This window comes from Brachyistius frenatus, unplaced genomic scaffold (genome assembly GCF_029030835.1).
Source record: "Brachyistius frenatus isolate BFR_SWC_R1_liver_20210118 unplaced genomic scaffold, ASM2903083v1 Contig_92, whole genome shotgun sequence".
Lineage (NCBI taxonomy): Eukaryota > Metazoa > Chordata > Actinopteri > Embiotocidae > Brachyistius > Brachyistius frenatus.
The window spans coordinates 785,001-810,951 of record NW_027210691.1 but is presented as its reverse complement, the minus strand read 5'-3'; the positions used below and the strand labels follow the sequence as shown (position 1 = coordinate 810,951).

General features: G+C 43.7%; 1 protein-coding gene across 4 annotated transcripts in view; it reads left to right on the top strand.

Moving 5' to 3' along the window:
* LOC138627878 (leucine-rich repeat and fibronectin type III domain-containing protein 1-like protein) overlaps nucleotides 1-25,951 on the top strand; it is a 248,102-nt gene that overhangs the window by 199,607 nt on the left and 22,544 nt on the right. For all 4 annotated transcript variants that reach the window (XM_069710514.1, XM_069710515.1, XM_069710513.1 and 1 more), the window contains 6 exons: nucleotides 6,821-7,107; nucleotides 8,704-8,904; nucleotides 11,895-12,061; nucleotides 15,043-15,283; nucleotides 19,769-19,981; nucleotides 20,082-20,392. In XM_069710514.1, coding sequence (XP_069566615.1) covers nucleotides 6,835-7,107; nucleotides 8,704-8,904; nucleotides 11,895-12,061; nucleotides 15,043-15,283; nucleotides 19,769-19,981; nucleotides 20,082-20,392 — 1,406 coding nt within the window. In that variant the 5' untranslated portion in view covers nucleotides 6,821-6,834. The remainder of the gene's footprint in view (nucleotides 1-6,820; nucleotides 7,108-8,703; nucleotides 8,905-11,894; nucleotides 12,062-15,042; nucleotides 15,284-19,768; nucleotides 19,982-20,081; nucleotides 20,393-25,951) is intronic.

Below are 25,951 nucleotides of genomic sequence, written 5' to 3'. Positions count from 1 at the left end.
AATAAATCCAAACCTGATTGTTGAGAAAAGCTACTGAATAAAAGAAAAGGTGCCTCAGAACCTGTTTTTCTGACGTAATCTGGTTTTCCGGAGGGATTAAATCTCCGGTGACGGGTGGGATGGTAGCATTTGAACGGTGATGGTGTTTTTTTATGTAATCAAATATTGCCCTGGCATCATATTAAATATTCAACGAATGATACCATAATAAACATGACTGATGACTGAGAAAGTGAGCGATAAAGAGGACATTTGAATATGGCGGCTCCTCTCGGTGTTTAAACTGGCACTGAGTGATATTGATTACAGCCGGTGGTTTAAAGTACGAGGCTGTCGGCGTCACCGAGCGCGACTCGTAATGAGCAGAACGCTGATGACTGTAGGAACCAAGTGACATTTAAATATAAATGACAATTTCCATGACATACAGTCTATCCAGTGTGCTGTGTGTTCGCCAACCCATTAACATGTCAATGGTATAAATGACAGTGATTGATGTTAATCGAAAGTGAATATTTTTCCTGCCTGTTTTCTGCCTAGCACACAAAGATGCACACGAGCAACACATTATTGTGTGTGAGCGCCCCCTGTTGTCAAGCAGCCTTGCACGGGCTTATTATAATTATATTATATTTATTTCACTTCATATCAGGGGTAAAAAAAAAAAAAAGTAAAATTTTAAGCCCGCAGCCTGAAACTGTGGAAAACAACCGTCTGTGCTTTTTCTAGTTATCTGTGGAGACGAATGTGCTGCTGGACCGTAGCTTCAAATACATCGCCGGCTCTTCACATCTATTTTTAACCCCCGAGTGTTTCTGCTGCGTGTCCGACAGTCGACGCCGTCGGAGGAGAGCACGGTCAACAGATTAAAGGCTTCGAGCTTCATAAACAGCATCTGAACCAATGAAGGAGGCGGGGTTACCAATTTAATCGCTTCCTTTATGTCCAGTCTTTTTATTGTTGTTATTATTCCTTCTCTCATTAGCTAATACCTGCACCACCTGACACCGTCAGCAAAGTAAAACCATCAGGCATTGATATGAGAATAATGAACACTGTGAAGCCATTTTAAACCTGAAAAGATGTCCTCATCCATGTTTTCTATCCAGTGAATGCACCATTGTTCACCACCCGCCAAGTTTTTCTAGCTGCAGTCCTGTTTGCTTATTTTCCACTCGTTACCTGATCTTGTGTTTTTTGTTGTTTTTTTCTTTTCTGCCTTTGTGTGAGCTCTTTGTAATCATCGGTCTTGTTCGCTGTTCCGTATGAATGGACTTCAAACATCAGGCCGTGGTCTTTAAACAAAGGAGACTGATGTTCAATTAGTGAACACATTACGGCCCTTCTGACATTTTAAATTTGGCCGGCAAATCAGGCTTATACCCCAGAAATATAAGGATATAAGCAAGTAGGAGTGCATCTATGTAGGTAACCTTGGCAACGGGATGGTGTGGGGACGGGAGGGTCAAGGAAACCCCCCATATAGACAGTTAATACTCAGAACTGTCTTTAATGGGTTTTATGTTCAGGGCCAATTCATTCTTGTTGTAGCTAACTTCTTTAACAAATTGGTCATTAAGTACATGATCTTTTTTTGTCTTCCTGCTTTTGTGTATCTTTATTTTTTATGTTTTTTCTTTCACTTCTTATATAGTTATACAGAAGATGCTAAATCGGGTTCCTATAAACATTCATGGATTTAAAAATCATTATACAATGAAGATTCAATTCCATCTACATTTGCAGAGTTACAGCAGAGACTTCCACCTCCTCCCGTCTGCAGAGGAACACTGCGTCGGCATGAATAGTAAAAACTCGGGCTGTATTAATATGAATGAATCCGACCCAGACAGCTTCCACGAGTGCAGCATCATCATCTGTAGTTGGGCCCTGTGGATGTCAGTGATTATTGATTTTAATCCAATTTCAAATGCATCATTCAAGAAGCATCCACAGAGAGGAGACTGGCAGAGCAGATCTGAGAGACAGACAGGGAGACAGACAGGGAGACAGACGGGGAGACAGACAGGGAAAATTCAGCCCTTTGAGAAATCACTTTCTTTGTCTTAATCGGGTCGCAGTGAGCACGTTTGAAAAATAATTTAAAAATAAGTTTTTTTAAATAGCACTTTTCCAAACAGAACTACGAGATGAATAAAACCATATAAAGCAACACAATAGGAATCAAGAGGATGTGTTTGTATAAAATTAGGTCTGAAGAAGTGATTTAAAATGGAAACTGCAGTGTGATTAAAAAACGGGGGAAAGCCTGGCGTCGCTCGGCCTCGGGGAGAAAACGCCGCTGGGCGTCATGGATACGAAGCGGTCGTCACACTTCTCCCTCCATCCCGTCATTCCCGTGTTTCTCTCCGGTTTCACGGTTATTTCTGTTCCTGCAGTAGACACAGTTGATTTTCCTCCAGCCTCGAGTCTGCGTGTTTATGTGCACATTTCTAAAGATGCAGCACAACATCCCCACCTGCTGGTTGCAGACGGTAACTTCTGCATCATCCGTTTCTTTCTTATTTGTACACATCTGTTTTTTGGGTTTTTTTCTGTCTTCTCACGTTTTGGTCCTCGGTCCTGATCCTGATCCTGGTCCTGATCCTGATCCTGATCCTGATCCTGGTCCTGATCCTGATCCTGATCCTGATCCTGGCCCTGATCCTGATCCTGATCCTGGTCCTGATCCTGATCCTGATCCTGGTCCTGGTCCTGGTCCTGGTCCTGATCCTGATCCTGGTCCTGGTCCTGATCCTGATCCTTATCCTGATCCTGATCCTGGTCCTGGTCCTGGTCCTGATCCTGGTCCTGATCCTGGCCCTGATCCTGATCCTGATCCTGGTCCTGATCCTGGTCCTGGTCCTGATCCTGGTCCTGATCCTGGTCCTGGTCCTGATCCTGGTCCTGATCCTGATCCTGATCCTGATCCTGGCCCTGATCCTGATCCTGGTCCTGGTCCTGGCCCTGATCCTGATCCTGATCCTGGTCCTGGTCCTGGTCCTGATCCTGATCCTGATCCTGATCCTGGTCCTGATCCTGGTCCTGATCCTGATCCTGGCCCTGATCCTGATCCTGATCCTGGTCCTGATCCTGGTCCTGGTCCTGATCCTGGTCCTGATCCTGATCCTGATCCTGATCCTGGCCCTGATCCTGATCCTGGTCCTGATCCTGGTCCTGATCCTGATCCTGGTCCTGGTCCTGGTCCTGGCCCTGATCCTGATCCTGGTTCTGAACTTCACTTCCTTCCTTCTGTGCCCTCGTTGGTGATGTTGTTTATCTCAGCTGACAAGTCAGCCAAAATAATAAGCTGGTGCCTCGGCTCCCTGTAGGTGTGACTCTCTCGCTGATTCATGTATGTTTATATATAATTTATGTATGTTTGTGTGTGTGTGTGTGTGTGTGTGTGTGTGTGTGTGTGTGACTAAGATGTGTGAGTTCTCTGTCTCTGCATGGCTGACTCTCTCACCCTGAACATGTACCTCCATTTGTTACACAGCCAAGTCGGCACTGAAGCCGCAGAAGGAACAGTTAACATCTTTCACTGCGGTTCAAAAAGAGTTGTTATTTCTGTACGTGGACTTAAAGCTGAATTCATGCTCGTCTTTATTCATCGTTTGGAAAAGTTTCTGTTTTAGTCTCACCTACAAATCTCACTCCGCCGCCAGTCCTGGCATTTTGGCCGTCGCATCTTTGTTTTGTTTTTTAGCCAGGAGTCGCCATATTTACATGCTATGCCCCGCCCACCAAACAATCTCCCTCCAACCTAATTTTGGGTTGCAAACATCAGTGATGTCATCAACCATCAGTGATGTCATCGTTGGTTTGTGAACATTATGAATCCTCCAGTTCAGATTCTGTCCGTCACCATCTTTGTTAGTTCGGAGCGGTTTGGAGCAGGAAGTGACCATATTTGGACGAGCTGGGGGAGGAGCCAGCGGTGGATCTGACCGATCTGATCGGAAACCTGACGATACTACGTCCCGCCCACCGATAGCTGTAACCTGACTGCACCGCAGGCCTGTCAATCAAACAGACACGCCCCCAAAAACAGGTCTTCTTGAATCTTCTTTTCTAATGAATGAGGGATTATTTTCAGATGGACCTCCAGAAAACTAAGAAGAAGGAGTGACTTTAGCTAACAACACTTTTATATCCACCGTGTGGTCTAAACAATATGAGGCACGTCAGACACGTTTCCTCGTAGTGGACAGACAGGTGTTTTACACATTTTGCTGCACTTCTGCATCGGAACCATTTTACAGAGCTGGAAGCAACGAACACTTTTATATCCAGTTTAATTTTACCTGAAAAAAGAATCGCACTCCCCTCAAGCCTCAGCTGTAGATGTTGTTTGGGGGGTGCATGAAGGCTAGAAAAAGGATGAAGATATTCGGAGAGACAGAAAAGCGACGGATGGAGGTTCAGAGGAAAAGAGTGATGATGGCACAAGAGGAATGAAGGGTCGGAGAGAGAGAGAGAGGTACGACAGGAAGCAGCTGAAAGGAGTCGGTGAGAGGGACGATGGGAGGAGGAGGGGTGGGGGGGTGGGGGGTGATTGAAGGAGCGACGCAATCGAAATGAGAAACACTTTCTGTCAAGAAGTGAGTGATGAAAAGAGGGCGACGGAGATGGAGAAGTGCTCGTCGTCTAAAAAAAAAAGAAGCTGTTTTGCATTTTTCTCACGCTTAAAGCCGGCCTGACTAAACAAATTAAATCTGTTCTCAGAGCACCGACGCTCCACGGCGAGATCTCTCCCGAAGTAATCTCATAAATCAGCATACATTAATGCCGTTAATACGGCTGTAAGCAAACGAGTGCAGGAGAGATAATTGGTCACCTCTGTCTGGTTTTTTGACAAATATTCTCCCATTAAAACAAATGTAAATTCAAACCAGCAGAAAGTCTAATTACACAAAACTCCCAATGTCATGAAGAACTAACTGTAGGAACTGGATCGTAATTATGAAATAACGTACAACAGACTTATCTGGAGGTTTAAAAAAAAAAAATGTACGTTAAATATCTCAGCATCCTGCATTTTTCAAAAAGTAAACATTTACCTAAGAAAGTTGTTAAGTCGTGCACATTTACCGATGGTACGAATCGTTTCGTTCGTTTACAGAATCAGATTTTTTTTTTATTAGGACGAAAGACAAAGTCAAGTGTGTTTATTTGTTAATGTGGCACTTTTATAACCCAACAAAAGTGGTGCTGAACATCAGACAGAATTAAAACAGATCAGATTAAAACATTTAAACACAAATTAAGCAATATTAACAAAATAAAACAATAAAACAATAAAATGTTAAGCCAAAACAACATAAGCATCTATGTGAGCATTAAACAATATAACCAATCATTTTCATTTTCCTGTAGGTCACATGGCTCAGAGCAGCAGTTTGTTTTCTTTTTTTTTTTTATCCGCTACAGAACAGCGTGTAACTTTCACGCCTCGGCAGGGCAAAGCGTGGCTATTTCACGTTTTGCTGTCGTGGACCCGGCGTGTCTTATTTTCACGAATGAGTTCCCGTCGTCGCTCGTTATCGCCCGAACGCATCCCATCACGCGCCGCCTCTTTAATTACCCGCTGACATTTGAGCCCAGTCTCAGTTCTTTTTGGGGATTTTTAATTCTCCACATTATTTCCACTGAATTTATCTCCTTCCATTACATCTCCGCCATTTCTCGCCCACATTTAGCTGCGTATATTGCTGCTTTCCGGCCCGTTACGAGGACACAAACACACACTAGACTTCCCGCTCTGTATTCTGCGCTGCAGTCGAGATGCAGTTTGAATATTTCAGCGCCGTAAATAAAAGAGCACGTCCCTTTTTTCGCCATTATTTGCAATCGACCTTTCTCCAGTCGCTCGGCATCTAACTCAGAGGAACTTTTTGGAGAGCGTGCACACGTCGGCATCCGCACATGAAGCAATCTGTGTGTGTGTGTGTGTGTGTGTGTGTGTGTGTGTGTGTGTGTGTGTGTGTGTGTGTGCATGCGTTGGCATGTTTTCTGTTTGCATATGTCATCCCCGTTTGTGCGTGTTTTCCTTTTTCCTCCTCGTATGAATTTATTCAGGGCTCCGCTGAAGCTCCGAGACGTACGAACTGAATGGAGGGAAATCAATATCAATGGAAATGTATTCCTTTATTGCGTCGGCTGGAGAAGAAGTCGGCTCGGTCTCGTTTTTATGCACCAAAAAAAAAAAAAAAAATAAAAAACACACCCATGAAATTTTATGAAGTGAGACAGAGTGCAGCACGGAGCTTAATTTGTGTTCTTTAATGTTTTCTTTTTTAGATTGTAATCATGAGAGCGCAGTGAGACTAATTGATGATATAAGTGCTGTTTACTTTCAGGACAACTTACTCTGCAGAAAAAACAAGAAGAAAACCAAGAGTTGCTCCAACGACCTCTCCGGTTCTTTATTGTCACTCCTCATCCTCTCTCCTCTGAAGCATTTATTTATTTACTGAAAACTTCTCGGGGGGGGGGGGGAAGCATAAAGGAAGTAATTGCTATGTTGTTGTCAGCTGCAGAAAAAGTTTGTGAAAGTGCAGAAAATGTCCCAATGAACACATTTTTCTGCAGCTCTTATCTGTTGCAGCCACAAATGATCTTCATTCATAGGCTGGTAGCACGGGTCAGCTGCCAGCGCTGACCCAACGAGGCCATCGCCGCCGATCTTCCCGTCCTACGGGAGCAGTGATTTGGACAAAGCATAAAAAAAAAAAGTCAAATCTGATTCTCTGCAAGTCGATTTAAAGGCGCCTGTGGAGGTTTTTTTTAACTTCTGCTTCTGTGTCTCTTGTTGCAGCGGGAGAAGCAGCCATGGCCGCGGTGTCCTCGCCGGCGTGCCCTGTCCTCGTCCTCCTCCTCTTCCTCTTCGTCCTCCTCTCCTCCCTCCCCCCCTGCATCTCCTCCATGCTGTGTCCAAAGCGGTGCACCTGCCAGAACCTGCTGCCGTCCTACACCGTGCTGTGCGCCAAGACGGGCCTCCTCTTTGTCCCGCCCAACATCGACCGGCAGACGGCCGAGCTCCGGTTGATGGACAACTTCATCACGACGCTGCGGCATCGCGACTTCGCCAACATGTCCAGTCTGGTCAGTTCGTGTTCACGTTGAGTCGCGCGATCAGACTTTTAACGAGGGTGTTTATCCATGATTGGTTTCAGTGACATCTAGTGGTGAGGTGGAGAAACTGCAGACGACTTCTTGCACCTCGTCTCGTCCTCCCTTTTTCTAAGTACGGACAAAATTCAGCGTTGGGTTTGTCCCTTCTGGGCTGCCGTAGAAACACGTGGAGGAGGGACCCGCCCACTCTTAATAAAAACAAGACGATTCTTATAGTCAGTTAACGAATAAAACGTGATTATTAAATTCTTATTTCTGTCAATAGTACACACCGCTCCTTTAAGAATAACGATGTGACGGTATCTGAGGATTTTTTTTCAAGCCTAAATAAAAGTAAGAAGTCTGAACTTTTCAATGAAAAAGAAAGAAACTGAAGATTCCAGAAAACGTCGGGCACATCTGCTGTTTACCGCACGAAACGTCGAACTGAGGCACAAAGAGAAAGAATAGCGACGCGGTGACGATCGAAAGGGCTCGTCACCGTCGGAGACGTCCTCGGTGTGAAGTAAGTTTCCTCTCGGCACAGATGATGTTTGCTCGCACACGAGGAACGCGTGGGGGGGAACGATGGTTTCAGTCGACGCAGATGTCCTCCGCCGATCGAGGCGCGTTTCCAAAAATCTGTTTTTTATGAACGCGTGACGGCCGGTCGACCTTCTCCCAGCTGCTAATAGAATATATTTTTTTATTTCTTCGCACTATTTTGAGTTACAGTTGGAGGAATTCAAGCCGCCTACAAAACTTCCCGACCTCAGCGGGGTGTTTTTCTAATAGTACTGTTATCTATTAATGAGCGCCACACTGGTTTATTATTACCCTCGATACCGTGACTCAGCTGACCCGCGCTACTCCGGTATGAATGATTATTAATGAATAAAGGTGGCAGGTTGGAGGTTAAAGAGGAAAAGGTCGTCCTGCAGCCGGTTCTTATCCCCACAGAACCGTCTTCAAACTAATCTCCAGAGGGGCGACTTGTCAGATAACCCTGACCTTTGACCTCCCCGTACAGGAGGACAGAACAAGCTATGCAGTGGTTCCCAATTGGTGGGTTGCAACTTCAAAGTGGGCCGCGTAGCCATTTTGACGAGGTCAATGAGGTTTATATGAATTTGTAAAAAAGATTATTTTGAATTTTTCGGAACTCCTGCTCCTTTTATTTTGAAATGCATACATTTCCCATAATGCAATATGTGTGCAGAAGCCACCTGCTGTTTATTTGTAACATTATTATTGCCTTTTTATTATTATTATTTCATGTCTTTCATGGTGTATGAAGACATTGAGTATGCACTTGTTGTTGTTTTTTTTTTTTTGTTTTTTTTATGGAATAAATTTGAGCTGCTCAAAACTAAATGACATAAAAAGAAAATGTGAATCTTGAGGCTCGACCATTTGGTTACCACCGCTCCAAAACGTGGAATAACATTAAATCAAAGTGAACTTCCCTGAATTATTTCTGATATTACATTAAATCCGCTTTCAGAGTTTTAAAAGGAACAGACAAGTGAGGAAGTTATTTTTAGCCATAAAGTGCTGACTCTGTGTTTTCCCCTTTTGTGTGTCCAGATCCACCTGACCCTGAGCAGAAACACCATCAGCCAGATCCGTCCGTACGCCTTCGCCGACCTCCAGGATCTCCACGCGCTCCACCTGGACGCCAACCGCCTCACCGTCCTGGACGACTCGCACTTCCAGGGTCTGGTGAACCTGCGGCACCTCATCCTGGCTAACAACCAGCTGCACAGTATATCAGAGGGAGCCTTCCAGGTACACACCGAGACAGCAACTTTATTCTCTGGCCTTCATTTGTTGAAGTCACAGACTGGATATAAAAGTGTTCGTCGCTTCCTTCTCTGAAAAATGGTTCTGAGGCAAAAGTAGTTTAGGGCAAAAGTGTCTTCAGCTGCAATACCAGCGAGTGCCACTAGAGGTCGGCTCCAAAAAGCCTCCGGCTCCATAGACTCCCATTCAACTTCGGTCATCAAATCCAAAGTGAATAAAATGTGTCCATCAGTTATCTCGGTGTTGTTAGCTAAAGTCACTCCTTCTTCTTAGTTTTCTGGAGGTCCATCTGAAAATAATCCCTCATTCATTAGAAAAGAAGATTCAAGAAGACCTGTTTTTGGGGGCGTGTCTGTTTGATTGACAGGCCTGCGGTGCAGTCAGGTTACAGCTATCGGTGGGCGGGACGTCGTATCGTCAGGTTTCCGATCAGATCTGTCAGGTCCACCGCTGGCTCCTCCCCCAGCTCGTCCAAATATGGTCACTTCCTGCTCCAAACCGCTCCGAACTAGCAAAGATGGTGACGGACAGAATCCAAAATTGAGGCTTCACAAAGAATGTTCACAAACTGACGGGTGACGTCGCTGCCACTTGGCGCTTTGGTTGTAAATCATGAATTTAAAATGAATATTTGAGTTTTGCTTTGCCAATAGTCCAAACTAATTGCTCTGAAAGTTTAAAGTCATTCTCAAAATCTGATAAAAGATGCACAAATTTTCCTCGCAAAACCTTTGAAATCTTCAGCTCCACTGGGAAAGCTCACGTGACCCCATCAAAAGTCCAAACTGCTTTAAATCCACCAGATTTGAATTTTGTGCTGCCAACAAACATTGTGAATCATCAGAAATAAGCAGCCGTGTGCCAAAAGACTCTCAGTGGAAAAAGTTGCTGCAAAGTCACGAGAATCTCTTCGGAGGGTCGAGCGCTGTATGAATGTGACTCAGCGTTTCTGGCCCGTCTGCCTCCATCGCCCGGCTGGACGCCTTTTCAACAACCCGGCCGTGAAATAAACTCTTCATTTAATGACGCTGTTCTTTCTCTGCTCATTAAAAGTTCAGAGCTGAAGTACTGAAGCGTTCCCTCCGGACGGGCTCTCAGGATGAAGAGGAACCGGAGAGACATGAACTCTGATCTCACTAACGAGCTTTCTCCCTCCGTCTCATTGTTCAGATCACATTTACACAGATTGGAAAAAGTGCTCATTCTCCAACTACATTATCAATATGATGAAGACGAAACAAAGACAGAAACTCTAAGCAAAAGTCTAGTTTGGTTTAACGTTGCAAACAGGAGCTCTCGTTCTTTTAATTTATTTAACCGGAGTAATTTTTGCTCTTTGTGGTAAATAGCTGATAATGTGAAACAATAATATTTGGTCATTTTAGACCAAACGGTTCTGGGTACTTTTTTTCAAAAACAAGAGCAATTGTGTAACGCAAGTCAACCGGCAGCCGGCAGAATCACTGTAGCTCATTGTAATGAAAAAAACAACTAGTTCAAAAAAGTGGATTTTGCAACTTGGCAAAAACACTGTGGTTCCACGACCGTTGGTGCTCGGACCTCACAACAACGGCCCATTTAAAAAAATATATATATATTTCTCATGAGAAAGCCTTTTCCGATGGGGAAACCGCGCCGTCATACGTATCTCTTCAAAGCCACCAGACTCCCTTGAAAAAGACTAATATTTAGCTCACAGAACAACAGGAGTTTGTGATCTGCCTCGATTGGTTAATTTTTTTTTACGTTATTATGTGACTTTGCCGTCAGTTTGGATCCAAGCTAACATGTTAAAACACCACCAGAGTCGCACAATAACACAAACTAGCTAACTGATGGAAATGGTGGTCGACCAGCAACTCCCATTTTTCTGCGAAGTAAAATCACCGTTTTTTTCAATGGAGTCTGGCAGGAAAGTACACCGATCCATCCGCCGTTAAAACTGAGCGTCAACTTGTTTGAACCGAATCAGTCCTGAAATTTCAGACGGATTTTCTGCTCTTTGAACTCGCAGCTCTTAAAGTTTCTTTTGTTCGGGGGAGTAATGAGCTTCCCTTTTGTTCACGGAGCAATAAAAGCACAGATTATTGTAATGAGAACTGAGGGCATTGTGACATTCAAACAGCGTCCTGATTGTGTGAATTATGAGAGCAATTACCGCCACGTCAACAACGCTCTGTCCGATCGGCGGGCCGTTATCGCTCCCCTTCGGCTCCACTTCCCTCCCTCTCTGCCGTCAGCCTCTTTTGTAATGTGTGCTGACTTGTGGCATTTCATCGGTGTACTGATTATGAGAGCTCTACGGAGGCAATTAGAGAAAAACAACATGCTTTTGAGTGTAATTGATTACCGATTCTTCCTCCGTTTCCAAACCCCCACACGCTTTTCTGGATTACTTTCTTTTCTACTTTTTCCACCTCTCCTGCTGCTGTTTCTCCATCTAACCTCAAATCTCTTTAATATCTTTATCTAAAATTCGGTGACTTTGTCCTTCTCGTTTTCCCAACTTCTGTCCTTCCTTCTGTGTCTCCGTCCTCCTTTTCTCACGATGTATTTCCTCCATAGACGGCTCCATAGACTCCCATTCAACTTCTCTCATCAAATCCAAAGTGAATAAAATGTGTCCATCAGTTATCTCGGTGTTGTTAGCTAAAGTCACTCCTTCTTCTTAGTTTTCTGGAGGTCCATCTGAAAATAATCCCTCATTCATTAGAAAAGAAGATTCAAGAAGACCTGTTTTTGGGGGCGTGTCTGTTTGATTGACAGGCCTGTGATGCAGTCAGGTTGCAGCTATCGGTGGGCGGGACGTAGTATCGTCAGGTTTCCGATCAGATCGGTCAGATCCACCGTATCAGTATGCTGTGCAGTGTAATTGAAAATCAACTTTAAATTGATGTTCTTTAAAGTTTTGATGTGCCTTGAAAACTTCTGCTTTATGCAAATGAAGTTGACGACTTGTCTTGTCTTCCTCGCAGGACTTCCTGGAGACTCTGGAGGACCTGGACCTGAGCTACAACAACCTGGTGGACATCCCCTGGGAGACCGTCGGCCTGCTGGTCAGCGTCAACACCCTCAGCCTGGACCACAACCTCATCGAGAGCGTCCCCGAGGGAATCTTCTCCAACCTGCACAAGCTGGCCAGGTCAGGGTCGTCGGAGACGTTACACCTGCAGCTCAGGGAGAGTCTGAACCCTGTGATGGATGAGTTATCTCTGAGTGCAGTGATAATAGCTGCATGCGGATATTCTTAGGCTCCTTTAACACCTCCTTTTATTTTTACACTCACTGTATGACGCCGTCTGAGAGACTTTCACCATCAAATACAAGCTGGAAGAAACTCACTGTACACAGAGTACGAGTGGAACATGCAGCAGCTAAAGAGACTCGTATTCTCTATAAGTCCTCAGTGAAATGTGCTTTAGACAGACACCAAGAGAAGAAAAAAGAAGAGGATATTAAAAGCTACCTCCAAACCAAAAACAAATTTGAATAGACGAAGAATAAAAGGGACGTTTCTGTCCTCCCGGAGGACATCTCTCTCTCTCTCTCTCTCTCTTTTAAAAAAAATTTGGACTAAAAGCTTTAGAATAAAAATAAACCCTTTCAAATGATGTTTTTGTTAAATAACATCAGGCCTTCTGATGAGAGGCTTTTTAATTTAATTGATTTTTAAACCAATTACACGTAAAACTGGAGCAGGATGCAGATCAACTAAAATGTTAAAAACGTTCGGCCCGACCGGGTCGGTGCTGCAGGTCCGCTGGATCGTACAACCCTCACGGACCACGAAGGGATTTTAAAACCAGCGACCTCCGGCGAGCTCGTCTTTACCGCCGCACCTTCAAACCTCTGCTCACAAACTCAATCTGAAGTTCCTGTTTGGCACCGACTCCTCAAACCACCCGGATCAGAGCCGCTTCTGGCGCTCGACCCTCAAATCTCACTTCAATCCCCAGGAAATATAAAAAGGTCGGTTCGCGGCGAAGGTTCACGACGAGACTATTTGAAAGCTTCTCGCAATATTTCCAGTCGGCAACAAAACAACAAAACATTTTTAAAAAAGGCGAGGTGGTGTAACGTCGCCGTAGCAACGACTCAAAGGTTGTTTTTTGGGGTTTTTTTTGTAGCTGGATATGAATTGTAGCATCTTCAAACATGAATGAGGACGGTGATGGTGAGTTTTTAGGAGTGATAAAACGGAAAAAATAAACAAAACAACAACAGAAAAACAAGGTGGTCGAGAACTTGGAGACAAACGAGCGCTTCAGTTTCTCTCTCGTCTTTATCAGGAGAAGTTCGGTCCTCTAGTCGTGTTGCCGTCTCCACTAATCAGCAGGAAAAAAACACCATCGACACAGCATGTCACCACGCTGGTGATAATAATAATAATAATAATAATAATAAACTTTATTTGTGTAGCATCTTTCATACAAGGAATGCAGCTCAAAATGCTTCACGGCAAGAAAATGACTTATAAAGGAACATTTAAAAATATTGGAAAGAAATTAAATGCGTTGGATTAATTTATTGTTGTTTTTTCTTTTCTTTTCTTTTTCATGTAATTTGCTGAAGAGTAATTATGAGTCCTTAACCTTAAAGACACAATACTTGAATATCACACACATGGAAAACCTGTGTGTTTTTTCAAAATTATGTTGTTTTATTTGGCCTCTGCCCTCTGAAGAACTTCCAAAGATTGTTTTTGTTTTTTTTATTACATATGGCTGCATGTGTTCACTTACTATTTCTACGACTGCCACAAAACACCGTTTAAACCCCATTAAGAGCGATCATATTTCATTTAACTCCTCGGCTGACTGTAAAAAGGAAACAGTCATGCATTTATTAACCAGGCTGAAATGGGATATATTTTCCCCGAAGACATGACATTTATGGACCAGCTGGTGGGACTCTGGGGTTTGTTGGTGCACAGGTGAGCGTGCACTCACACATCTACACACCGAAACTCCCCAAATTAAAACCCCACACTGCTGCTGCTGCACACGACGTAACATAATTGGAATTTCTCGAGTGCAGCAGACTCTTCGCTTTCAGCAGCTATTAACTTCTTGTTTAGTAATTTTTGCTGCTGAATTTTCTGGGGGGGGGGTGTTTGTTGCTGACACCAATGAGTCATTCCCAGTCATCAGGTTCGATGTTTTTTTGGTGAGAAACATGACGGTTCAGTCCTCAGAGACGACGAGTCACTGATGGAAGAATACTCCCTGCAATATTTAGGATCTTTTCTGATGTTATCTTGTGTGATTTCATGTTTTGGGGGGGCTGAGCGCGATCTCCCCACAAACATGCCTCGTTTACTTTCTGCTTTAATGGGACCTTTGCCTCTCGCTGCTCAAAACACCTTCGAGAAGAAAAACGTCTTTGAATAAGCTGCAGATTTTTGACATGCCGGGTGAGAGACGGTTTGTTATTAGGAAACTTATTTTGCTCTTTTTGCTCACAGTCCTTCTGGTGTATTTATACCGTAGGTCTATAAATGGGCCCCTTTTCCACTCGACTTTACTTTTTTTGTTGTTGTTGTCTTTATTATAACATTAAAGTTGCATTACCTATCTCTACCACAAGAGGGCAGGATAGATCTAAAAATTGCTGACAAACGCACACCTATCGTAGACTACAAATGTTTGTCGTCTCTTGGTCTGGAAAGTAAAATGGATGTAAAAGTGCGTCAGACAGAAACTCCCTTATTTCTCGAACCGGCTTTTATTGTGAAACATTTTTAAGGAAGTTGACTGACGTTGGACAAATAACACTTCAGATGAACAATCCATAACAACTGTTGAAAATAGCAGGATGCTCTTGTTGACTTTTCCAAATATCGTCACTTCTGGCTGCAAAAAAAAAACAAGATGGCGAAGGCCAAAATGCCAGAGTGGAGCCTCCGTAATGTTCACGAATCACTGGGCTGACGTCAGTAAGTCTCTCTGCTCAAGAATAGAGCGGAGTCATCACCTGGGATTTTAATAATACCGAGGTCAGCAAAACCCCCAAAACTAGATGTTCAACATTTCTTTAAATTTAATCTCCCAGAACGATCAACGCTTTCACCAAAACTTCCACGAACAGACACTAACTCCGTCTGTTTCCCCTCTCCGTCTCCAGGCTGGACATGACCTCCAACAAGCTGAAGAAGATCCCTCCGGACCCGCTGTTCCTGCGGATTCCCGTGTACGCCAAGATGAAGGGTTCCCCCCTCACGGCGCTGGTGCTGAGCTTCGGCGGGAACCCGCTGCACTGTAACTGCGAGCTGATGTGGCTCCGCCGGCTGACCAGAGAGGACGACCTGGAGACCTGCGCTTCACCCAAAGATCTAGCCGGCAAATACTTCTGGACCATCCGAGAGGTTTGTTCAAGTCCAATGCAGAGTCATGAAGGCCTGATTTTAAAACCTCATCAACTGTCACACTGTTAGAACTGCAACAGAAGTGTCAGAGAATGGAGTTAATGTTACATTAAATATCACTGCATTCTTAATACAAACACATTCATGTGTAAAAAAATCATATTAAATGTTGTAGTTAATGGAGGTGGAGCTAGTTTTATCTTTGATGCAACGATGGGTCAACTCCATAAACTGCATATAAAAGTGTTCATAGCTTCCAGGTCTAAATAATGGTTCCGATCCAGAAGTGCTTTAAGCTGCAATACCAGCGAGTGCCACTAGAGGTCGGCTCCAAAAAGCCTCCGGCTCCATAGACTCCCATTCAACTTCTCTCATCAAATCCAAAGGGAATAAAATGTGTCCATCAGTTATCTCGGTGTTGTTAGCTAAAGTCACTCCTTCTTATTAGTTTTCTGGAGGTCCATCTGAAAATAATCCCTCATTCATTAGAAAAGAAGATTCAAGAACACCTGTTTTTGGGGGTTGTAGTCGTCTTTTCATGTTTCTGCTGTTTGAACTGAAGCATGTGATCTCAGAAACACACATTTTACCTTCTTCTTTTGTTATTTAACATAAGTTGGCAAAGAATAATTCACAACATTATTAAACTAACTTTAAGATCAAGAATAGATTTAGTTTTACCATTTATCCATAAAAACAGAAAAGATAATTGTAAGCAATGGAGACGATTTTGCACAACAGAGGTTAAATTCAGGAGATAAGATTTCCGGTGACAGTTTTTAAGGCCTGATACGTGTGCTGCTGTTTAGTTTGATGATCTGTTTAAATCCTGAGATCAACAAGATTGTGCCCTAAATAAAGTCCATCAGTAAATCTGCTTGAGGCCTGAAACTGTGCACAATGATAATTATCCACATAGTTAAGCTTATTACTTTTGTGAAAACAGTGAACGAAATATTGAACGGTACCTCTTGGTGACAGAAGCCCCCAATTAAATATTTGCAGCCAAATAAAACTGCATCATTTTAACATATTAATCATAGAAATGGCCTTTTATGTTTTTTTGTTGCCGTAATGCACTGAATGCCGGAGCCGAATGTTATTTTCTGCTGCCTTAATTTCAGCTCTCTGTGGATACATCATCACTTTGTTTCTCAAGGACACATCGGCGGGGCAGATGGTCGGTGTCACAGAGGAGTGAACCTTCTGGTGAAACCGTGGAGTCGTGGAGTTCACAACCGCTGCTTTTAATCGTTGTATTTCTGCCTTACATCACGGCGTCAGAGGAAACATAGAGGAGATAGGGAAAGAGCTCCTGGTTTATGTTGCAGCAAATTGAGCCACGAAGAACATCAAGTATGGGATAAAACTAAAACAGATGTGGCCCGATGTTTGGCCTTTTATTGGTTTATTTAACACATTAAATAAACATTACTGCAAATGTGGCAGTGAAGCTATTTTTCATCAGAGTGCCCAGAGACTTGTTACAAAGGCTACCAGGAATAGTACAAAAACAATATTTTTAATAAAATATGAGTATACAGGGAAACAAAAGAAGTTAACCCTCTCAGTGCTGACAAAACACCGCAATTATTTCCACTGTTTAAACGAAGCTTGAACACAAACCAACTGCTATCAGTGAGCATATCGAGCAAAACAGCCACATGTGTACATCAGAGTTTATTTTTTTATCTCCTTTAAAGAGGTCTTTAAAAAAAAGACTGTAATGAGTCATCATAATACTTTTTGTTAGAATTTTTTTTGCAATATATACATATTTAAAGGCAATGCAAGGCCAATTTATTTATGTAGCACTATTCAGACACAACACAATTTAAAGCGCTTCATTATATGTAAAAAAAAATAAATAAATAAAAATCGACGTAGTTTCCGGGTCTGAAAGGTGAAGTCAATGCCAAAATCCCTTAAAGTGTAATACCACATCTGGCCACTAGTATCTTTCTGACTCCTATTAAAAACACAAAAAAAGCAACAACTTCTCTCTTGAAATACATTCCCTCCTTCTGATCAGTGATCTAGTGGTCCTCCTGAAAATAATGCCAGCATTGATTAGATATCAGACATCAAAGAGACATATGTTTTTGGGGGCAGTTTCCCGGTGTAGGTGGGCGGGACCAATTGTCCAAATATGGTCATTTCTTGTTCCAAAATAAACAAGATGGCGATGATCAAAATACCAGACTGGGAGCTTCAAATCGAAATACATTAAAAGCTATTAACACACTAGAAGAGTTTCTATCTTGAGGTCTCATTTCAAAGTCCGATTAAAAAACACGGACAACGATATGTCGCATTCGTATGTTGTATGTCGTATGCAATATCTGCTACGTGTACAAACAGCCACACTGCTGCAAGTCTCGTGTGGAGGAGTGCGGACGATCTATTACTGTCATACTTTAAAAGCCAATAAGCCACAGAAGACATGCAGACTGCAGCCAGACAGTGTGGGCCTAAAGGTCGAGGGACTGCTGGGAAAGAAAACGCCTGCTGGGAAAACGCCTCCATGCAGCAGAGCTATGCTGATACTGAGATAACAGCAGAATTAAGTGATGCGGTTCAGGATGTTGCCTTGAAGAGGATGATACAGAGGGCTCCGCCTCACCTGGAGAATCTTCGGGAACCGATCGACCCCTGAGGGCTGTTTGAGAGCGGCGATGATAAGTGGAGGTGCACCATGAGGCGAAGAGGGGGGATTAATTGGTATCATCTTGAAGAGGGATGATGATGTAGAGACCTTTGCTTCACCTCGAGTAGTAGCTGTGGACCCCCCTCGGAGAGCTGCTGTAGGATCGCTATAAGAGGATTAGCCTTGTAAAGAGGTCGATCAGAGACCTCCGAGTCACTAAATTGTGGGCATATTCATACTCAGACAGCTAATAGCCTCTTTCCCACTGCAAGGACAAGTGAACCGCCGCCACTTCCATGAGAGGTCAGACATCAGCTATCAGCCAGTAAAGAGAACTCCTGCTTTTGAAAAATCAATGAAAGCTTCACTGCCCCACGTCCAAACTCCTTATAAAACGTAAAGAAGAACTGAGTTTGAGGGCTTATCAGGACAAACTATATATTTTATTCCTCCGTAAGTCGGTGAAATGAGTATTCATACTGTTTCACGCCCCAAAACTTCACAGCCTTCACATCTGCACACACACACTCACACTCACTAACCCATTTCAATCACAGCCTTTTTACCTGGAGCTTCACGGGAGCAGTCGAGGGTCAGAATGTAATACAGGACCGAAAAGGCGCTGGTGGTTTATTTGAAGCTGCAGCCCGGCGGTCATCAGGTCGGCAATCATCTCTTCTGGTAACAAGACCCTGAAAAAAAAACATTTTTTTGGAGATACGCTGAGTGGTAGGAATGACGAGTAAGCCCCCCGATAAGCCCGGGCCCGGCCCCGCTCGGCCCTCGCAGCAATACTCTGCCGGGGGTTTCGGCTGGCTTTACGCAGGCTTAGGCGGGTGGGTTTTAAATAATGCACGGGCTGAAAAAACTTCGAGATCACTTTATCTTCATGTGCAAACAACTGAACTCTGAAACTTGACTGTTGAAAGAACACTCCAGTGGAAGTCAATCGGAGAAAATGTACTGTTTGGCATGAATACATAAAGTGCAAATATGGATTTTTACTTTTCGTTTCATATATCGTTTGAAGTGACATATTTTCTCTAAAGCCCTTGGATTTTTCATCTCACATGTACCATCTGTTATCGCTTTATTTGTTGTTTTATGTAAAGACTCTGCAAATCTTGAAATACTCGGGTTCTCTCCTTTTTGATTTCACTCCTTTTACTGCACTCCACAAGTTTTAATCCACAAACTGGATATAAAAGTGTTCGTAGCTTCCGGCTCTGAAAAATGAGGCCGATGCAGAAGTGTTTTCAGCTGCAATACCAGCGAGTGCCACTAGAGGTCGGCTCCAAAAAGCCTCCGGCTCCATAGACTCCCATTCAACTTCTCTCATCAAATCCAAAGTGAATAAAATGTGTCCATCAGTTATCTCGGTGTTGTTAGCTAAAGTCACTCCTTCTTATTAGTTTTCTGGAGGTCCATCTGAAAATAATCCCTCATTCATTAGAAAAGAAGATTCAAGAAGACCTGTTTTTGGGGGCGTGTCTGTTTGATTGACAGGCCTGTGGTGCAGTCAGGTTACAGCTATCGGTGGGCGGGACGTCGTATCGTCAGGTTTCCGATCAGATCGGTCAGATCCACCGCTGGCTCCTCCCCCATCTCGTCCAAATATGGTCACTTCCTGCTCCAAACCGCTCCGAACTAGCAAAGATGGTGACGGACAGAATCTGAACTGGAGGATTCATAACGTTCACAAACCAACAATGACATCACTGCTGGTTGATGACATCACTGATGGTTGATGACATCACTGATGGTTGCCGCTTGCTTTAATCTTCAGTACCAGTTTAAGTCTGGGGGCTTACGTTGATTGTTCTTGTGTCCCTGAACAGGAAGAGTTTGTCTGTGAGCCACCGATGATAACTCGCCACACCTCCAAGATGTTTGTGATGGAGGGTCAGGAGGTCAGCCTGCGCTGCAAGTCCATCGGAGATCCCGAACCTTCGACGCACTGGGTCAGTCCCGACGGAAAGCTGATCGGAAACACATCCAGAACCATCTGCTACGAGAACGGCTCGCTTGACATCCTCAAGGCCTCCGTCAAGGTGGAGAAGCGTTTGTCGGGGAATACGGTTACGGCCACGTCGAAGTGCAACATGTGGATAAACGTCAGGTCTTCTGGTTTTTCTTTCCGATGATTTGCAGGATTCTGGAAAGTTCACGTGCATAGCGTCTAACGCAGCCGGGGAGGCCACCGCTCCCGTTGAGTTAGTCGTCAACCCGTCTCCGCACTTTGACCCCAAACTGGACCCCGACCCGGGGCCCTCGGACATCCCCACGTCCATCAAATCCAACGTCAGTGGAGGCCAGGCCCGGTCCGACCAGCAGAGGGTCAGCGTGTCGGAACTGACGTCCAGCTCTGCGACCATCCGATGGCCTCCTCAGAATCACATACCGGGAGTCCGCATGTACCAGATCCAGTACAACAGCTCCACGGACGACATACTCATATACAGGTCAGAGAGAGAGTGTGTGTGTGTGTGTGTGTGTGTGTGTGTGTGTGTGTGTGTGTGTGTGTGTGTGTCTGTTCTTTCTGAATATCGTGTTTTTAAGTTCATGTGCGCAACATGAAGCGAGCGGTGAGGACGGTCCTGACGTGCAATTATAAACCACCGGATCAGGAACCAACTTTTGAGAGTTAAATTCTTGACGTTTCCTCGCTGCTCTACGTTTGCTCTGGATTTTATCTGGGAAACATTGACAGGTCTGATTATCTGCCTACAACTGGAAATCGTCAGTTTTCACAAGAACATTTATGAAATGACATCAGGAGAAAAGACTGTGATGCATTCACAGATTGTAGATAAAAGTGTTCATAGCTTCTGGATCTGTAAAATGGTTCTGATCCAGAAGTGTCTTCAGCTGCAATACCAGCGAGTGCCACTAGAGGTCGGCTCCAAAAAGCCTTCGGCTCCATAGACTCCCATTCAACTTCTCTCATCAAATCCAAAGTGAATAAAATGTGTCCATCAGTTATCTCGGTGTTGTTAGCTAAAGTCACTCCTTCTTATTAGTTTTCTGGAGGTCCATCTGAAAATAATCCCTCATTCATTAGAAAAGAAGATTCAAGAAGACCTGTTTTTGGGGGCGTGTCTGTTTGATTGACAGGCCTGTGGTGCAGTCAGGTTACAGCTATCGGTGGGCGGGACGTAGTATCGTCAGGTTTCCGATCAGATCGGTCAGATCCACCGCTGGCTCCTCCCCCAGCTCGTCCAAATATGGTCACTTCCTGCTCCAAACTGCTCTAAACTAACAAGATGGTGACGGACAGAATCTGAACTGGAGAATTCATAATGTTCACAAACCAACGATGACATCACTGATAGTTGATGGTCGGGGACATCTTTAAATCTTTGTATATATTGTATTGGGTTCAGGTCCAAGAAATAAAATGAGCTTGTTCCAGCGTGGTTTACGGAAGCACATATATTCTCTATCATTGAAGCTTTATAATATTTACTGCGAGTTGAAATTTCAAAACCCAGAGAATCCAACATTTTTAAGGTTGCACAACTCCAGTGTAAATTTCTGTTACATCCTTGAAGACTCACACTGAAGTCTATGTTGGTTTGAGTCTTGTTTGACTGTGCAGCGTTAGTTTGTAGTGACTGAGAAGGGGATATTTGGATGTGATATACTGATCGAGTGAACTCTGTATATGATTTTTTTTATATCGAGCTACATCCTGGCAGCAGTCTGAAGGTATTTCTTAGGTGGATTATCACAGCCGGTGTACCGAGAAAGGAGATGTTAAGTGTTACATATGGCAGCCATATTGGAGGTGTCCAGGTCACTGTTGTAACAGTCGTTGTGAACAGCTGACTGTGTTTCTAACAATAAGCACAACATGGTCTTTGTGTGTGTGTGTGTGTGTGTGTGTGTGTGTGTGTGTGTGTGTGTGTGTGTGTGTGTGTGTGTGTGTGTGTGTGTGTGTGTGTGTGTGTGTGTGTGTGTGTGTGTGTGTGTAAACTTGAACTTGAGTACACACCAACCCACGGGGACGTGTGCCAGCAAGGACAAAAATGAAGGTGCCCAGAGGTACACCAGCATTTTTGAGGGTTAAAACTTGGTTTTATGGTTAGAACTAGGTTTAGGTTCGGTTTAAGCAATATTACACGAGAGGGTGTGCTTTGACCTCATTATTTGCACGACAGCGATGCGGTAACTGAACCTCCGTAAGAGTTAGACAACAAGTTACCAACTAAAATAATAAGTGCGATCTTCATTTCCATAGCAACACATGGGGTGTGACTGACAATTGTACAAACGTACGCAATGTCACCAAACAGGACCAAAAGAGACCCGACTTCACCAAATGGGTCATTTAATAGAACTATAACAAGTAGAAACTACATTATATTACATATTATAGGACATTTTATTCTACTTATAAATTCCTGTTGAGGAGGTGGAGTGATATTTCTGGTGATGAGCAGGGTGTGATGTCATGATGATTTGTTCCAGATGTTCAGTTGACCAATCAGATATCTGGGTCGGAGCTACTTGTTGTATCATAAGGGTTGAGCTGAGGCCTCTAGATGGTTAAGATTCCCCAGTTTGTGTGAGTGAGTGTGATTTCTGTCCCTGTGTGTCTACCGTGGCTTTCAAACACATCATTTCTGTGTGGGTAGTTTTCACAGCGCTGTTTGTCACGTAGGAGGCTGTTTCAGGGTTGTTGTGTTTTTTTCTGACTGTTTGAGGTTGTTTGGAAGTGAACAGCTCGGCGAACAACAAAGAAGGGAGCAAACTGAAAAACTGTGATTTGAGTTCAGGCTCCAAATATCAGATCAGAGCCGGAGTAATAATTTGGAGCTTAATCCATTTGCCCGTTCATTTCAAAACCTTTCTTAAAAACCCAACAGAACAAAGCAAGTTTTAACTTTTCGCTTAGTGCCTGGGTAATTATTGGCTCGGGGAGGCGCTCGGGAGAAGACGTTTCTGTCCAGCGGGATTTCAGGCATCAGACAGGTGGAGACAAAGAGGAAAACAATGTAATAACAGAGGATGAGCCGAAGGTTGATTGATCCTGCTGGGAAATCAGGACGCCCACGGCAGCCGAGTAAAACATGTAACGGCAAAAACTACAAAGACTAATGAGTGAAGTAAAGTTAATGTAAAGAAGGAATCGATTGTGGAATTTCAAAGAACAAATAAACACAAAAAAATGCTGTCCAAATACATTCAATTTACTGAAGCACTAATGAGACATACAAAAATTCAATATTAGAATAAAGGTGTATATTAAATAGTGCACACTTGAGTAGGTGTAACATTAGCAGTCCGAGTTTCCTGAGGGGAAACATCTGGTCCACCTCCAAACCTGAACCCTCCAGAGCAGCAGCTCCACGACTCGCTCCGTGCATCCTAATCACCAGATGTGGATTTCATCGGCATGTTTCAGGCTCGAGTGTTGACCCTCTGCCAGCCCACGATTTTTACCTCTGGATGGTACCATCAGCCACTCAGCCAGCCTCTGTCACCTAGCAACGTCCTCCAGAACACATAATCGAGTGTTATTACGAGGCATTTCCACGGCCTTTAAAAATTTGTTTTTAACCGAAGACCAACGGCATGCAAGTGGACATTTTTCTTGCTTTCAAATGCAGAGAGCACTCGGGGGGGCATCCAAACCGGTTGTTTCTGATTGAGCTGTGGGTGTGAAGTAATGATTTTCCCATTGACTGGGAGAGTGTTGCACTCACGGCTGAACGTCAGCAGGTTAAACGAGACGCCCCGACCTCCTCAACTTAGTGTGGAGGATCGCTTATTTGTTTCTACCCCGACCCAGAAGTGGACTGCAGCACAAGCCGGGTCAAAGACCTGTCTGTGTGTAATGTTAATGCCTGAGTCATTTGATATTACACAGACTGCGATTTCCACAAGCCCTCCAAATTAAAATGTGCTGTTTGTCACTGAATGTTTATGCTAATGTGACACCCCGAAACCACAAAATGAAACCGTTGCGTGACCTTACACGGCTACTGTTAATGTGTTTCTGGGTGTAGGCACAAAATACTCGGACATTAAACAGTATGTTGTCAGTTGACCCATCCATCCACCCCAACCTCCTCCTCTCTGCTGAGTTTCTTGCTGTAGAATAACAGTATGATATTTCCTGCTGTGTTCATGCGACTATTCGAGGAATTTATCTCTTCTTTTGGCATATTTGTAATTCAGAGTTGGAGATATTCCATTTTTGTCAGTCACAGAAGTGTAATCAAACAATTGCAAAACCCCCGCTGAGCCTCCATGGCTGGCCTTAACGTCTAAATATAATCAGTTAAAAAAGAAACAGAGCTGTTCACAGTTTCTTCATGTCTGACTTTACTGTTTAAAAACAGCTAATTTAAGTTTAATTTCCTTTCATCTTGTGTGACCCAGATTTGTCACTTATTAAAACAGAGAAGGCTTTCATTGTTACAAGTTAAAGAGTAGACGAGCTGAAAGGGTTCTTCGTTTTGTTTTTGTGTTTCCGTCCGAACATCCAGCCGAGCTGTACAGGTGATATTTGTTTCCTGTGTATTTTCTGAGTGGTATTTACAGCCTCTCCTCCTCCTAACATCCCATCCTCCTTTCTGTGGCGGCCCGAAGGCGCAGACATGCAGCCATCTTGTGCTTTTAAAGGTCAACAATTAGATTCTGTGGAACATCGGAGAACGGAGAGTAAACAGAGTTGCTCTCTCTCCGGCCGTCGTTGCCGACCGGTGTTGCTTCCTTGATCTCGACTTCGACACGCTGCAGCAGATTCAGAGCAGAAATCAGAAAAGCTTTTTTTTTCTCCCCATGTGCTTCCACGGCTCATTTTTACTTCTCCTTCCAGTTCTTTTTTCTTCTACTGTTTTATGGGTGACGACACGCCGCCTCAACTTCCTATAATTGATCCAAAAAGTCGAAACCGTCCCCAACCATCATTAAATTTGGATCATAAGGGTCCAGAAACAAAAGCACCAAATTCTGATAAAACATGTCTGCTGTGAAAATGAGCACAGAAGTCAATACAGTTCAAATCAATGCCACAATATTATATTACAGTGTTATGTGTGAGCGAGATGGACAAAATCAAATACCACAATATTTTGGACCAAATACCTCGATGTGGATATTTGCAACAATATCAGCGGTGCTTTCACAAAATATTGAGATGATGAGAGTTTTGCTAAAAGTAAGCTGCGGTCACGTGTTTGCGGTTGTTTGAGCATCCTGTGAGGCGTGAAGTATAATAATAAATATGGCACTTTGTGAGTCTTTTAAAACATCAGTAATGTGGACACGAAGGTAGATTACTGAAGCAGGAAAAAAACACATTAATGCCATGAAAATATTCCTTCCATGCTCTGTTTATCGAGTTATAATAACGATGCATGTGGTCCATCCCGAAGTATACCTGGTAATACGGGAAAGGTATCCACAATCACACGCATCAAACACTGAAATTACTTCCCTCGACTGAAATAAAAAAAAAGCTCCAGTTTTAGCTCCCATTGGCGGTGCCTGTACTTTTGACTTTATGTGCAAAACACTTTATAACACAAGTGGAGCTCTCCGGCCGAGTAACCGGCCTCTCCGCTGTGCGCTGTAACAGAAGAGACTCCCGCCGCCCACTCTGCCCTCCGAGCTCCGCCTCCACAGTCTGCCGGCCTCGGCCTCTCTCAGAGACGCTGGCGGGTCGGAGCGACTCGTCATCACACGGCGAGACGCTGTAATCGCAATAATTCACGAATTCAACAGCATCTAAAGCTGTTATTTTGACAGCTGATGGAGTCGTTGTTTCCATATTACAGTCACAGACTTTCTGTTCTGGGAAGATACGCAGCTTTTAGGAGGTTTTTTGTAACTTTGATTCTTTGGTTCTCTAAGTTCAATAATGAAATAGATACCGTATTTCTGTGATGTGCAGCATGATTATAATCAAAGGAAGTGATTACATATTTATAGTGCTTTAAAAAGAAATCGTATTTTTCTTTCCCGATTTGCAATGTTTTCTAATTTCCCGCAATTTTACACAAAAAAACCCG